The sequence below is a fragment of the Taudactylus pleione genome, unplaced genomic scaffold, assembly GCF_031769625.1.
Source record: "Taudactylus pleione unplaced genomic scaffold, aTauple2 ptg000314l, whole genome shotgun sequence".
NCBI lineage: Eukaryota > Metazoa > Chordata > Amphibia > Anura > Myobatrachidae > Taudactylus > Taudactylus pleione.
This window is the reverse complement of record NW_028284715.1, coordinates 3,143,841-3,159,669: the sequence shown is the minus strand read 5'-3', so window position 1 is coordinate 3,159,669 and position 15,829 is coordinate 3,143,841. Positions and strand designations below refer to the sequence as shown.

General features: G+C 44.7%; 1 protein-coding gene across 2 annotated transcripts in view; it reads right to left on the bottom strand.

The window, feature by feature from the left end:
• Positions 1-15,829, bottom strand: part of CRHR2 (corticotropin releasing hormone receptor 2) — a 435,919-nt gene that overhangs the window by 73,449 nt on the left and 346,641 nt on the right. For both annotated transcript variants that reach the window (XM_088442584.1, XM_088442585.1), the window contains 2 exons: positions 12,228-12,334; positions 4,898-5,015 (listed from right to left, as the gene is read on the bottom strand). In XM_088442584.1, coding sequence (XP_088298710.1) covers positions 4,898-5,015; positions 12,228-12,334 — 225 coding nt within the window. The remainder of the gene's footprint in view (positions 1-4,897; positions 5,016-12,227; positions 12,335-15,829) is intronic.

Sequence of the window (15,829 nt, the reverse complement as noted above, 5' to 3'; positions counted from 1 at the left end):
ATAAGGATAGTTTTGAAGTCCCATCAATGGGGAAGTGTTTTAGGAAAAAGTCGAGTACAATTTTTTCTAAGTAGAAATTACTAAATGGTTCAACTTCTAAATGGTAGGACGTTGGCCTTAGATGTGACATTTATTCATCTGCAAGATGTAGCCCTTCAGATTTTCCAACGATTGCGAGAGCCAAAGGCAAGAGAGCACCTTGATATACGCTTGTCTCACTGCTAGGTACATTGTGTCTCAAGGTCACTTTGTAAATTAATTCCACTGTATGTTGGTAATAGGACCACTCTTCAATAGTGAATGCAATTCAATAGAGCACCCATTCCAGGTCATACATATATATATATATATATATAATATATATATAAATTGATATTGAATATTTCAATCAGCAACCATGGACTATTTTTAAAATAAAATTGTATTACCCTCGCCAACTAAAGGACAGAATTATTACAGTTTGAAATGTATCCATGACTGCAGAACCAGAAACACAATGGCAGACATTATTGCCGCAGATGAAGATTTCCTGCTCTCATAAAACTGCTAGCCATGCAATTATTATCCTTCATGCATTTAGAGAAAGCTGCACATCTGATCCGGTGAATGTAGAATTTGTACCCAAGCTTACAAAATACTGTAGGGGCAATAAACCATTCTCAGAATACAGATGCAGATGCCAATTGAAAGTCATTTCTGGTCTGTGTTTTTCAAATTAATTATACATGCAATGCAAATGTTCATTTTCTGATTCGTACATGAGAATCTTTCAGACTTATTTGAAATATTTACAATAGCATTTGTCAATGAAATCCATTATAGAAAATAGCATCGTATAATCAGTGGCGGAACTTGCGAGTGCTGGGCCCAGGTGCAAAAATATGCTTCGGGCCCCCATCCCCCGTCCCATGGGGAGAGAAGGAAGGTGATAGGGAGAGGTAAAAGGTAATGGGAATGGCAGAGGGAGGGAATCCAGAGGTAGAGGGTGATAAGGAGAGGTAGAGGGTGATAAGGAGAGGTAGAGCGTGACAGGGACAGGCAGAGAGAGACAAGGAGAGGTAGAGAGTGACACAGATGGAGGCAGGGAGAGGCAGAGGGTGACAAGGAGAACCAGAGGATGACAGGGAGAGCCAGAGGGTGACATGGAGAGCCAGAGGGTGACAGGGAGAGACAGATGGAGGCAGGAGGAGCAAGAGAGTAAAAGGGAGAACCTGAGGGTGACAAGGAGAGGAAGTGGGTGACAGAGAGGCAGAGGGCAACATGGAGAGCCAGGTGGTGACAGGGAGAGCCAGACCTTGACAGAGAGGCAGAGGGTGACAAGAAGAGGTGGAGGGTGACAGGGAGAGGCAGAGGGAGCCCAAGAGAGGCAGTAGGTGACAGGGAGTGGCAGTAGGTGACAGTGAGAGGCAGTAGGTGACAGGGAGAGGCAGTTGATGACAGGGAGAGGCAGTAGGTGACAGGGAGAGGCAGTAGGTGACAGCGAGGTAGTGTGCTGGGGAGAGGCAGTAGGTGACAGGGAGAGGCAGTAGGTGACGGAGTGGCAGCAGGTGACAGAGGCAGTTTTTGACAGGGAGAGGCAGTAGGTGACAGGGAGAGGCAGTTGGTGACAGGGTGAGGCAGAAGGTGACAGCGAGGTAGTGTGCTGGGGAGAGGCAGTGTGTGACAGGGAGAGGCAGAGGGTGACAAGGAGAGGCAGTGTGTGACAGGCGTAGGCAGTGTGTGACTGGGAGAGGCAGGGGGTGATAGGGAGAGGCAGTGTGTGACAGGGAGAGGCAGTGTGTGACAGGCGTAGGCAGTGTGTGACGGAGAGGCAGGGGTTGATAGGGAGAGGCAGTGTGTGACAGGGAGAGGCAGTGTGTGACAAGCGTAGGCAGTGTGTGACAGGCGTAGGCAGTGTGTGACAGGGAGAGGCAGTGTGTGACAGGCGTAGGCAGTGTGTGACAGGGAGAGGCAGTGTGTGACAGGGAGAGGCAGGGGGTGACAGGGAGAGGCAGAGGATGACAGCGAGGTAGTGTGCTGGGGAGAGGTAGTGTGTGACTGGGGAGGCAGTGGATGACAACTGTGAGGTGGCTGCAGACAAAGACACTCATAGTAAGTTTACTTACTAGTGGGGCCGGGGCATGGGCCCAGGCCAAAGCATCAGCATACAGGCATTGTAGGCAGGGGCAGGGTGGCTTCCACTATGGTTGTTGCTAGGTCCAGGATGAAGAAAGGACCTCTGACATCACAACCACGTGACCGCTACGGCAGGGCCGGTCAGCTACCAGTGTTACTATCCACATGGGCATAGAGAGGGAATATAAACCTGTGGTGAGTGAAGCGAGCCACCGTGCCTGAAGCAGGACAAGTGAAGCGAGCCTGCGAGGGGACACCTTTGGCCCCCTGTTCTGAACCTTGCCCCTCTTTTGTCATGGGTCACGTGGTTGTGACATCAGAGGTCCTGTACATTGTAGACCTAACCCTTTTCCAATCTACCCTGGCGAAAAGTGATATCACTGCCTCCCCCACAGCACCCAGCCTCTCCCAAACTCAATTAATCAAGGGGGCAGCGGGGGAGAAATGAGGGGAGGCCCCTCCTCCTCTTCTGGCCAAACCGTGTCACCGCATCTTCTTAGTCATGGCCATTGGAGAGGCTTTAACATTATAAAGCCACCAGCTGTGGGCCTCTTAATAGTGACGGGCCCCGGTTCAATGCACAGGTGTACACTGCCACTAGTTCCGCCCCTGAATATAATATCAACGGTACCAACATATACTATTAATGTATATAATACAACAACATACAGTATGCCTTCATGAACAGCCTTAGTAATGGAAACCCCATATAAACCTTCAATCTGCAATACCATTGTGTGCTAATGTGTATTGTACCATAGCTTTAAAACACTAGGAATTAAGCATTAATACTGTAGAAAAAAGCAATCCGTAATAGATTTGACATCATTAATGCAAATAAAATGTCCCAATCTAAATAATTTCCAAACAAAACAGAAAAGAAAGAAGCTCCCTCGCATAAGCCATGTCCAATGAGCACATACACTGTGGGGTAGATTTACTAATACTTCTAAAAATAAAAAGTGGTGGTGTTGTCTGTGGCAACCAATCAGATTATGTCTATCATTTACAATTATTAAATGCTAGCAAGAATCTCATTGGTTGCTATGGACAGCAATACTACTATTCATTTTTAGAAACTTTACTCAATCTATCCCTGTGTCTTGCAATGTAATAGGATCATGTCGTGATCACTCCCAAGCGATGCTTTTTCAGTGTGGTCAGTGTTGTTTTCAATTGTTTTTATGTGGTGAGCCATTGCGAGAAATTTTTTTTATTTTTTATTATTGTACCCATCGTGTGTTTTTTCATATCACCATCTTGGTAATTTGGATAACGTGGAAAGGTCTTAATGCTGCCCATTCACTAGTGCGGTTTTTGGCCGATTGCCAATTTTCGCAGCGTCGTACGATGAATCGTGTGGAAATCGTGTAGTATTTAGGTAGGATATGATCTGATGCGTGCTCCCGCCACTCTTAAAACGTATCGTTTGATCAGTTGTGCAGCCCATCATATCTATAGTTATCGTATGCAGATCGTGCCGTGTATTTGTGCATGTGATGCATCGTGCGTCCGACCGGAGTCATTTGAGTTACATTTTGAAGAAGTGTGTGTTCTTTCAATGACCTTCCCTCCTAAACTGCAGATCGATCGTTTCGTGAGATCTTATGTACATCGTGTGTCAATCATGTGGGCAGGACTGCCAGGGAGCTGCCGGGGTGTTCAAGGGAAATCGTAAGATGAATCTCATCGTATGCTGGTCGTACTAGTGTGTGGCCAGCATTAGTCATTGCATTGTTCATCACAAATGGAGACAATATTTTAGTTACTGGCCTTGGTAGGCTTGCTTCTGTAATACCTCGATAAAAGGACATTAAGGGGCTCATGTGAAGTTGGACGTACATACAGTTTGTGCTTTCCTATACATTGCCCCTATGGTGACTGTAATGCCTTTCACCCTTGAAAAATGCAGATATCCTGATGGTATCTTGGTAGTTTATTCAACTAAATTGTTTGGCGCATGCTAGACCACGTACCCTTATAAGTGGGCTGATTCTGTGTCGCGCGCAAAGTGGCCGTACAGCAGTTGCGGGCAGCCGCGGAAACCTATTGTACTACTTTATGCTAATACGATCATCCATTCAACGAATGCGATAGATCGTGCGTGTGCAAGCGGAAACCAGTGCAGTCCACTGACTTTACGCCAGCTGTTGCAACCGCCATCATCAGTATTTTCACGTGCACCAGCCGGGTGCCAGAGATCTGTCAGAAGCGGGCCTGTACCCGCGACTCAGAATCACATGGAGCTTTTGATGCATGCCCAGGACACTCCCATAACACCCCCACTAATGAGGTTACGTAGTAGTGTGCGATCGCTTTGCCACCTTCCAATTCACGCCACAAAATGCTCTATTTCACAGAAAGACAGACCCGGCCAAGTTGCCTCCGACTCTGAATAGGACGGATGCGCATGTGCTGTATGCACAAGCTAACCATTTTGTCTAAGATGAGAGAGCTGTCTGAACCACCCCCAAGGTGTGCTAGATTACTCATGTAATGTTTGGTGCACATCTAGGCACTATTATTTTACTGTATTTGTACCAGCACACTGTCCGTATACTGGAAAGCAAAATGTTGTTCTGTTCTTTTTGTTTATACAGAAAAGTATTAGCTTGCACTTGCAAAATCTATCATCTGTTCTAACAAAAGTACAATTGAGCAACAAGGTTACAAATGTGTCCGGCAAAAACACGGTGAAATGTATTGTTCAACAAACCAACACTCATGTGAAGTGAGGGCAAACACTCAGCAATCGCTCACATCTATTACGAGATTACCTTACCTCATTCTTCTCATGAATTTGATGGTCAATCAACTGTAGGAGGAACCACATGATATTTCGTAGGATAAATGTTGTGATTAAATTCCAGTGAATAATATTTCGAAGGCATCTTATACTCCTAGGAAGGGTACAAAAGAGAAATAGGACAATTCAGATTATTAAATACACGTTATCATCATTTCAATATAGCAAGAGAAATCATGCAGACCAGATTGATACAGAAGTTTGTGTACGTTAAATGCAACATGAAAAAAGTGAAATGCGTGATGTCTGCAATTAGGTTTCTGTAAAAACTAAAAGTATTAATTTCAACTATTATAATATAAAGTCTCTGCTTGAGTATTCCTAAGAGTGGCTGCACCTGATGTAGAGTTGGACGGAAATCGGCGACTGTGGCTTTTACACTGCGCGTACTGAATTTTTTTTTCAGAATCCCTGATTTGTACGCATCTTACAATGCATCAGCCTGCACGGTGTACACCTGTCATTCTCATAAGTACAATACGTATACTAGCCTTTCTCATAAGTACGCTCTTGCACCTTCTCTAGTCTTTGCTAGTTGCAAAAGAAATGTCTGCAAACGGGTATTTATGGTTAGGTCCAACTCTGTATAGTTGCTTCAGCACCCCCACGCTGAACTTTACCTACTTGAGTTACAGCCAATTCCGCTTCTTCAGTCATAAGTGTAGATGAGATAAAAATGTGCACCTCTCTGTATCACCCAAACTAGCTTACAGGTCAGGAAAATGTGCAGAGCGAAATCACACAACATACACTCCTCCAAAAGGCGAATGTCCAACTCTGCATCAGCCTCATAGTTATTGTGTTTGCCAGTTGGATTGTTTCAGACTAAATTGTACAATAACTGTGCAGTCATCCAATCTAACTTTAGTATGAGTACTTCTCTTACTCTAATGCTCTCAGTATACAGTACATAAATACGAAGCAGCCACATTGATAGACAATCCTCGATCGTAGAAATGATGTAACCAAAATTCTCCTTTATCACTTTCTTATTATTCAACTGTGGCTTCTTTTTTATTAACATTTTATGTTTTATTGATTTCTAATGCAGCATAAATAACACATATATACCTGCCTTCACATCATAATAATGTTAAGAGTGAATAATTGAGAAATCTAATAAAATGTTCCATATAAATTTCTACAATAAAGTATGAGAGTAAATAAACAGCACAGCCAGAAGTCACCTTTACATCTATAAATAAATGAAGATGGAAGAGGTAACAGGTTGGGATGCATTTGTAAACCAAAAGAAAGATTTAACTCTTCATTGCCTGTACTAGTTCATTGTAATAGTGACTATAATTCATTTGAAACAAAATATTGATCATGTTTAAATAGATTAATGAGTTACAGTGTAAACTATTGTTTATATACATTTTTGAAACATGCAACAGTGATGCAAATATCACAAACCTAAAACTAGTGACCAGAGGCTGGATATCTACTACATACTGGATACCAGAGACAGGAGATCTACTATACATTGGCTATAAGAGACTGGAGATCTACTATACAGTGGCTATAAGAGACTGGAGATCTACTATACAGTGGCTATAAGAGTCTGGAGATCTACTATACACTGGCCACCAGAGACTGGAGATCTACTATACATTGGCCACCAGAGACTGGAGATCTACTATACATTGGCCACCAGAGACAGGAGATCTACTATATACTGGCCACCAGAGACAGGAGATCTACTAAACATTGGCCACCAGAGACAGGAGATCTACTATACAGTGGCTATAAGAGACTGGAGATCTACTATACACTGGCCACCAGACACTGGAGATCTACTATACATTGGCCACCAGAGACAGGAGATCTACTATACATTGGCTATAAGAGACTGGAGATCTACTATACAGTGGCTATAAGAGACTGGAGATCTACTATTCACTGGCCACTAGAGACTGGAGATCTACTATACATTGGCCACCAGAGACAGGAGATCTACTATACATTGGCAATAACAGACTGGAGATCTACTATACATTGGCCACCAGAGACTGGAGATCTACTATACACTGGCCACCAGAGACTATAGATCTACTATACACTGGCCACCAGAGATTGGAGATCTACTATACACTGGCCACCAGAGACTGGAGATCTACTATACACTGGACACCAGAGACTAGAGATCTACTATACACTGGACACCAGAGACTGGAGATCTACTATGCATTGGCCACCAGAGACAGGAGATCTACTATATACTGGCCACCAGAGACAGGAGATCTACTAAACATTGGCCACCAGAGAGAGGAGATCTACTATACAGTGGCTATAAGAGAGTGGAGAGCTACTATACACTGGCCACCAGAGACTGGAGATCTACTGTACATTGGCCACCAGAGACAGGAGATCTACTATACATTGGCTAAAAGAGACTGGAGATCTACTATACATTGGCCACCAGAGACTGGAGATCTACTATACACTGGCCACCAGACACTATAGATCTACTATACACTGGCCACCAGAGATTGGAGATCTACTATACACTGGCCACCAGAGACTGGAGATCTACTATACACTGGACACCAGAGACTGGAGATCTACTATACACTGGACACCAGAGACTGGAGATCTACTATACACTGGACACCAGAGACTGGAGATCTACTATGCATTGGCCACCAGAGACTGGAGATCTACTATACATTGGCCACCAGAGAGATGAGATCTACTATACATTGGCTATAAGAGACTGGAGATCTACTATACAGTGGCCACCAGAGACTGGAGATCTACTATGCATTGGCCATCAGAGACTGGAGATCTACTGTACATTGGCCACCAGAGACAGGAGATCTACTATACATTGGCTAAAAGAGACTGGAGATCTACTATACATTGGCCACCAGAGACTGGAGATCTACTATACACTGGCCACCAGACACTATAGATCTACTATACACTGGCCACCAGAGATTGGAGATCTACTATACACTGGCCACCAGAGACTGGAGATCTACTATACACTGGACACCAGAGACTGGAGATCTACTATACACTGGACACCAGAGACTGGAGATCTACTATACACTGGACACCAGAGACTGGAGATCTACTATGCATTGGCCACCAGAGACTGGAGATCTACTATACATTGGCCACCAGAGAGATGAGATCTACTATACATTGGCTATAAGAGACTGGAGATCTACTATACAGTGGCCACCAGAGACTGGAGATCTACTATGCATTGGCCATCAGAGACTGGAGATCTACTGTGCTTATTACCAGCAGCATATTTTGTTTAGTATCACAGTGATATTAACAAATATTCCACTGGTATTCAACATAAGGGGAGGCATAACCAACCATGACCAATGGCCACACCAACTCAATACCTGGGCCTGTCTGATGTCTCGGTGACACTGATCTTTTGCATCTATTATAGAGGAGGTGCAAGTCCATGTTAATGATGATGACTACTAGGTTGCCTATAATGCTCCCCAAGCAGAAGCGGCCGCATCTGTTCCAACATATTTCAGTGCGTACTTCTTTTGGGCTTGCTTCACCTCATTTATTTTCAACTCCGCATCAGACCCTTTTTCCATAATGGACGGTTTTGGCCCAGATCCCCCCCCCCTCAGAGATGACATTTTCCCTCATCCTGAGATCAGAACTTGGCATTTAGGGGAGGTAACGGGGGGGGGGGGTGTCGTTAGAAAAATGAAGGCACGTCGGAGCCGTTTAAACACTGTTTTCTGGGCGTCCATTCTTGCTTGTAGAAGGAAAGCCCTCTGCCTGTCTGGAGACCCGCTATACCTGCGGCAGCTTAGATTTACGCAGAAGGCTGATGGCCGCCTGATCTGCGTTCAATGCTTCCGTGTTTTTGCGTGAGATGCTGTCAGTGGGCGCCTCTAAGCACTGGATGGCAAGTTAGTCATTAGCATACTTACGCGATTCCGATCTGTGAGATATCGCAGCTGCGATGGCATTTGCGTTCGCACCTGAATCAGGCCCAAGAAGTCAGAACGCGCTCTTATATCACTTTTATTCTAATGACATAAGGCTGATATTACACTGGTATGTCTTTACATAAACAGAAACTACATTGAGTATTATAAGCAGAGGCAGAATCCATCACCAGTAATATCATTGTACAATTTCTACTTTGCTGCTTAGTAAACTGTGCTGTGTGACAATAGCGCGTGCTATTCGTCAGTACAAGGACACCTCAGTGACCGTATGTTATGCTATAGTTCAACTTCATCCTAATGTCCAATTAAAAGCTGAATTCTGCACCTTCCTCTACAGTGTGACATTGTAACCGTGAGTCTTTACCAACTGGATTAAAGCTTTTTCTGATGTGAGTTTTTTTTCTGGTTCTCAATGTGTCAGATCAGACAACAGATTTTATATTATTACGCATTGTATGACATTTTCTGTGCATCCTCTTAGCTAACATTAGAGAACATGCCTTAGGTGAGTGGCATAGATCTCATTGCCATTATGCTATCACCCATTGTTCCATCACAAGTCACCCATTTCCCTAGAGAGCACCAGAGAGTTGGTTGCGGTAACCTACATACGCCCTCATTTTTGTCAAACTTACTATTCACTCGCTTTTTTGTAATGCTCAAAAATGTCTAATATCAATTCACATTTCTGTGCTTAATGGACAATAGTCAAAGAACAATTAGACTATCTGAATTTTTTTTAAATTAAATAAAAGTTCGCAAAAGGTGCTTATGTATAATGATTAATCACAAGAACTATGGCCCTGATTCAGACCCACTCGCGAGCGGCTGTCCGCTCGCAAGTGGGTCGATGTTCTGAACTGAGCATGCGCACGACGGAGGGAGCTCCGTCGTGCGCATGCGCCAGACGCGACGAGCGAAGGAAAGTCCTTCGCTCGTTGTGTCTGATCAAAGGGGGCGTGCTGTCGATGTTGATTGACAGCACGCCCCCTTTGGTGGGCGTGCCTCCCTGACGGGGGCGTTCCCACGGGAACGCCTCCCGTCAGAAGCCGGCCCACTGACATCACTAGTGATGTCAGTGGGAGTGATTTTGGCTCTGATAGAGCCAAAATCACTCCGGAGCTTGCGGTTGAAAACCTCAACCGCAGGCTCCGGCTCGCAGTTTCGATGGTCGCGACCATCGCGGCCATCAAACTGCACGCTCGTATAGGCTGTGGGTGGTGACCCACAGCTATACGAGCGTCCAGGAGGACGCTCCATTTTTATGGAGGGCGGCCGTCATTCAGAACGTGCGCTCTGCTCAGACCGTACGGCTCTGAATGAGGGCCTATATTTTTTTAAATAAACGTTTAAATGTTTAAAAATAAAAAAATCTAGCACATAATGCAAGTAGCAGTAAGAAGCTATAAGTAGCTGTGCTTGAAATAGCGTAATACTGTTGGCAATAACTTTTCAGTACACATATAGGGGCATATTTATTAAAATTCTGTGGAGAATCCCCCCAAAATGTAAACAACCTGTGATAGGAGCACTGGAGAAGTTAGGGATGGCATGTATATGTGTCCCTTAATTCCTGTAATATGTATTTTAACCCCCAGGAAAAGTCTGTTGTACAAACAGATCTGAGCGTCGGCTTTTGGTAAAAGCCAGAGAATGGGTCCTGGGGGTGTGGATGTGAGAGAGAAGGGAGGGCTCCATCCACAGGGCCGTTTCAGGTGTTTGGCCTTTCAGCCTGGGAGCAGGCTAATTAGGGATTACACCTGGAAGTGGCTCAATATAGCTGTGTAAGTGTTTAGATGCAGCGTCTCACACACCCTGGGGAGAATAGACACAGAGGTTTGTTCAGAGACACTGTGACCTTTTGAAATTACAGTGTTTGTGGTGAGGTAGTAGGCTTTGCCACATGTAGAGAGGAAATTACCTGTCTAGTCAGTGCCCAGCTGGGATAGGAGTTATTTTATGTTTGGTTTATTTGACTATTTGTGTTGCACAATAAAAACTGGTGCCGACCAGCTTGCACGAAAATCCATGACTGGAGTGTTATTTCCTGGCTGCTGTATGTAAGGCGGTGTCCACCTACCCCAGGAGAGGGACCCCCTCCCTGACTATATCACAAACCCTAGAATGTAACAAGGAGGTCCCTCCATTTCTGACTGCAAAAGCAGCCCTGTTGGATTTACTGTATCAAGCTACAGAATGCGAAGTTGGGCTAAAGATGGAGTTAGGGCCTGATTCAGAGTTGGGAATAGAGAGAGATATCGCTCTCAACTGCACACCTTGGTGACACCATGCTGCACTGCAGGTGGGGCAGAATTAAAATGTGCAGAGAGATTTAGATTTGGGAGGAATGTTTGCAAACTGACATCTAAATTGTAGAGTAATAATAAAGCTGTGCAGTACTTGTGGGCTACATGCAAAAGCAGCAAGTATTTACCAAACATGTAAAAAAAATGTATTTATTTACACCCCTTGCCCTGCAATATGGTTTGATCAGGTTCACAGTTGAGAGAGAAATCTCACTCTATTCCCAACTCTGAATCAGGCCCTTGGTCCATATTAGCCTGTGCACTAATCTATCATGAATTTTACCATAGAGGGACCTCCCCTCTCTGTCAGCCCCCACTGATGCATGCTCAGGCTGACGGAAACGCTTGCACAGTATGAGCGTGTGGTCTGAACCTGGAAGCAAAGCTGGAACAGAGCTTCCAGCCGGGACAGAGCTTTTTCAGAAGCTCTGTCTCGGTGCCCCAACTTTAATAAATGCAAGTGGTCATTTTCATGACCGCATTGCAGTTGGCAAAATCTTGATACCACAACCGCATTTTATATGTGATTGTTGGTAAATATGCCCCATAGAACACTCGTTATCCCAATATAACCCAAATAAATTACACATGGAGCACAAGTTATGCAAACTGTTTTCACAGCCTATGCTATAATTATTGTGAAATCGCATCATCAAGCCCACAGACAACCCATTTTGGAAGTGGGTGGCTTGTGGGAGGCTGGCCATTTTTCTTGGGTATCCGGGAGAGTCCCACAGCAATTCTGGAGTCTCCTGGATATTCTAGAAGAGTAGTTAAGTGTGGTGTGAAGGCATACTTACTTTTTTGGGGGACCTCTTTGTGAAGCCATCTTGGGGAGTTGCTGTTCCTACCTGGCAGGTCCAGCTCCCCGCTGTGCCCTGAATTGGATTGTAAGATCCACTGGGGCAGGTACTGATGTGAATGGGCAACATTTTAAATCGCTGTGGAATATGTGAGCGCTACAGTATATAATATATAATACACTTCTACCAATCAAATGTCTCATTTCCATCTTACCCCGACCAGTGCAGAGAATGCAGGAAAAGCTACCAAGTAACTTACCTTAAACACAAAAAAAGTAGAAAGGCAATCACCAGCGCCAGCACGGATATACAGTGCCCCAGGTAGTGCATAATAAGAGCGATCTTGTAATGCAGATCATCCTTCCGCTGGAGACAAGAACATAATGTGATTAAATTAGCATGACTCTCTGCAATAATGTTACAGGACATTTAATCTGTTTAGGGAGCAGTAATTATCTTTCCTGACTGGGGAATAATCTCATAATAATAATAATAGGTCCGCTCCAGTTATTTTGGGAAGAGTGGACCAGAGAAGCCATGCTGCAATATCTGACTAACCTGATATCATTTAAATAGTTATTATTTTATTATTTTATGCTAAATGGACTCATATGAGTTTAAAACGCACATGTAGCTTAGCTCAACGGGACTTATTTGATGTTAGGCTGCAATAATAAGTGGTGGCTTCCCTGGTTTGTAAGTGATAGGTGATCCTTCAAGCCATAATATAGAGTAATCCTGGCTATTTCAAATAACATCAGTGCTTGTTATAACTTATGACCCCTCCATTCAATTCCTATGGTAGGTAGTTGTAGGGTTGTCCATTAGCAGGGTAATCATAACTACTGCTGGAAAACCACAGATGGTTGATGATTCATCACTGACATGTTACAGATGAAAGAAGACCGTGACCCGGCCAGTATGCTCGAAGTAGAAAGTGTCAAAAATGTCACCAACTGACGTCTGACATTGACCATCACTAAAGAACCATTGACCGTTCGTAACCATTGATGGTGGATAGCAAACCCTAGGTAGTTGTGAGGGGTTAAAGACCAAAGGGGCAATTGATATGCCATGAGTTTGGCACTCGATCACACAGTTCATCTAAAACCATACTTCTGCCACACGGAGGGGTGTCCAGTTCTTCAGAAGTGTTATAATGCCCCCCCATCTACCCGCCTGCCTTTGGATAAACACCCTTCAGTAGCCTGTGGACAACATTGTTAATGGTCCAGACAGCGGAACAGTCCCTTTAAATCAGGGCTATCCTGTTTAAATCTGGACAATTGGAAGGTAGGTTAAACTATCAACCCCCCCCCCCCCTCCCCATTTCCATTCAAGCATGTTTTTAATAGCTGCAGTTATCTTTCTTTGTATGGCGGTTATTTGATAGGAGAACTGCATATAATTTCCATTATATTCATTCTATGTTATGATGTTTTTTTAGGTTTGTTTTTTTAAATAACAAAAAATACTACACCAGTCTCTCAGGGAGTAGAAATAAATATAGAAAAATTAATGGGAGGCTGGATACCTGGTGCACAGGAAAAAAGATACTGTAACACTATACTTGCCTACCCTCCCGATTTGTCCGGGAGCCTCCCGAAAATCGGGTGCCGCTCCCGGCCCCCCGGAAAGGCAGGCAAGACTCCTGGTCACCGGCAACCCATCTGGCCCTCCCTGTGATTACAGTATAAACCCCGGCAGTAGGGGGTCTGGTGACCTAATTAGTGCTGAATCATGTCATCGCGGCACCACCCCTTGCTTCACAATGCCATTATTCTTGGCATTGTGAAGAGGGGGTGGGGCCGCGATGGCGTGATCGCACTGTCACACCCATGCTCCGCCCCATTGATGTGTCATTTGCCGGGCAACGCCCCTTTTGCCGTGACACGCCCCCATGCTGAGAAAGTCCGACAGCTCCCTCCCGGAAGGAGGGAGGGAGCTAAAAGTCGGCAACCATGTGTAACACACAGCAACCAATCAGATGTTTGCTTTCATTTTCGAAATTGTAAAATAAATATCACAGAATTGGAATGGCTGCTGTGGGTGAGCTTACCTTGCAGCACTTTCCCTGTATTATGTCTGACGCAGAGTTGTTGGCAAAACTGACATAGGCCCAGATTTAGCAACTTGTTATCACTCATTACTAATCGTAAATGGTGCTCTAACCAATCAGCTCTTAACTGTAATGTGTTTGAAAAATGACAGTTAGGAGCTGATTGATTGAGTGATAACAAAAAAAATCACTCGTTGATAAATCTGGGCCTTAAAAGGAAAAAGGCCACTGAAAAACAGCATACTCCCATTAATATACAGGGCGGGATGTACTAAAGGGAAAAATGAGGTAAAACCCCCAAAAATGCTATTTTTGGGGGATTCATCACATTTTCCATATGTACAAAGCACCAGAATGCATCGTTCATCCTGGTGGGTTAACCAATAGAAGCCTATGGGGCTGAGAGCAGGGGCGTTTCTAGAGAGGAGGGGGCCCGTGTGCAGTCTCCGACACGGGCCCCCTCCTCTCTGTCCGGTGGCCGGCAGCGCACTGAGCTGTGCGCGGCCAGCGCCGCAGTTATAGACTCTGGGCACTAGAGTGTGCCCATAGTCTATAGAGTATGCCCAGGTCATCGGGAAAATGGCCGCGGCGCCATTTCCCTGTACTGCGTAAACGACGCGAAAACGGCAGCGGCTGCCATTTTCCAGTCATTTTTACAGCGCCGGACCCCACGCCGACGTGGGACTCCAGAGAGGTAAGTAATACTATGGGTAGAGGGTGTGCGGTGCTTGGCCCCTTCAGGATTAAGATAGGCGTCAGTATTTCGACACCTATCTTAAATCCCGTATCGGGACCCGCCGGTCTGCTAACTACATCCCACTAGGGCATTGCAAGGGTCAGCTCTTATCGGGAGAGCTGTCCTATGCGATTTCCATTGCATTTCTATGTACCCGATGAGAAGTGGTACCACGGATGCGATGCTTAGTACATCCCGCCCACAGAGAACCGTACACATCTCCAGATAAGCTTTTTTAAATTTATTACAAAGTACAGGTCCACTTGGCTCTGATTTATTATTTAATTTATGGTGGTTAATTTAGTAAACTATGGGGTAAATTTATTAAGATTCGAGTTTGGTCGAGTTTTTTAGTTTTTAAACTCACTTTGCTTCACCAAAACTCGGGTGAGTTTTCCCTCATCAAACTCGCAAATTTACTAAGAAGTGAGTTTAGCTGAAAGTGAATTTTTCGATGGTGAAGCAAAGTCCCCAACTCCCCAGGGATCCCTGGCCTGGGCTGTCTAGCGGTCAGGGCTGTCTAGCGGTCAGGGCTGATGCTGCGGCTGGGGGGCCCGGTGAAAGGGCACCCCTGTCTGTGGCATCAGCCCCTTGCTAGAAAGGGTCCAGTGCTGGTTTTAATTTTAGGGGTACCCCCTACGCAAATTTTTTACCCCTATAATTAAAACCAGGACTGGTACCTAATTTACGGTGGAACCCTACTCATTTTGTCCCCCGGAATTTTAGGTACCAGGACAGGCTGGCAGGTCTGGGGCTGGTTAGTCTTTTGGGGGAAGGGGGGACCTCACGTCATTTTTTTATTAATAATTAACCCTACTTAAACAAATTTAAAAAAACAACAAAAACAAATTACAATGACTTGTGTATGTTTCAGCCAAACTCGCAGCTCAGGAGGTGAGTGTTTAAAACTTCTATTTCACAGTGAGTTTGCCACAATCTCACACGAGATTGGAAACTCGAATCTTAGTAAATTTGCAAGTTGCATCTTTTTCATCTAAAGTGTTTCCTATTTTGGCCGATGGTGAGTTTTTTCGAGTTTGCAAACTCACATGAGTTTTAACAGTGA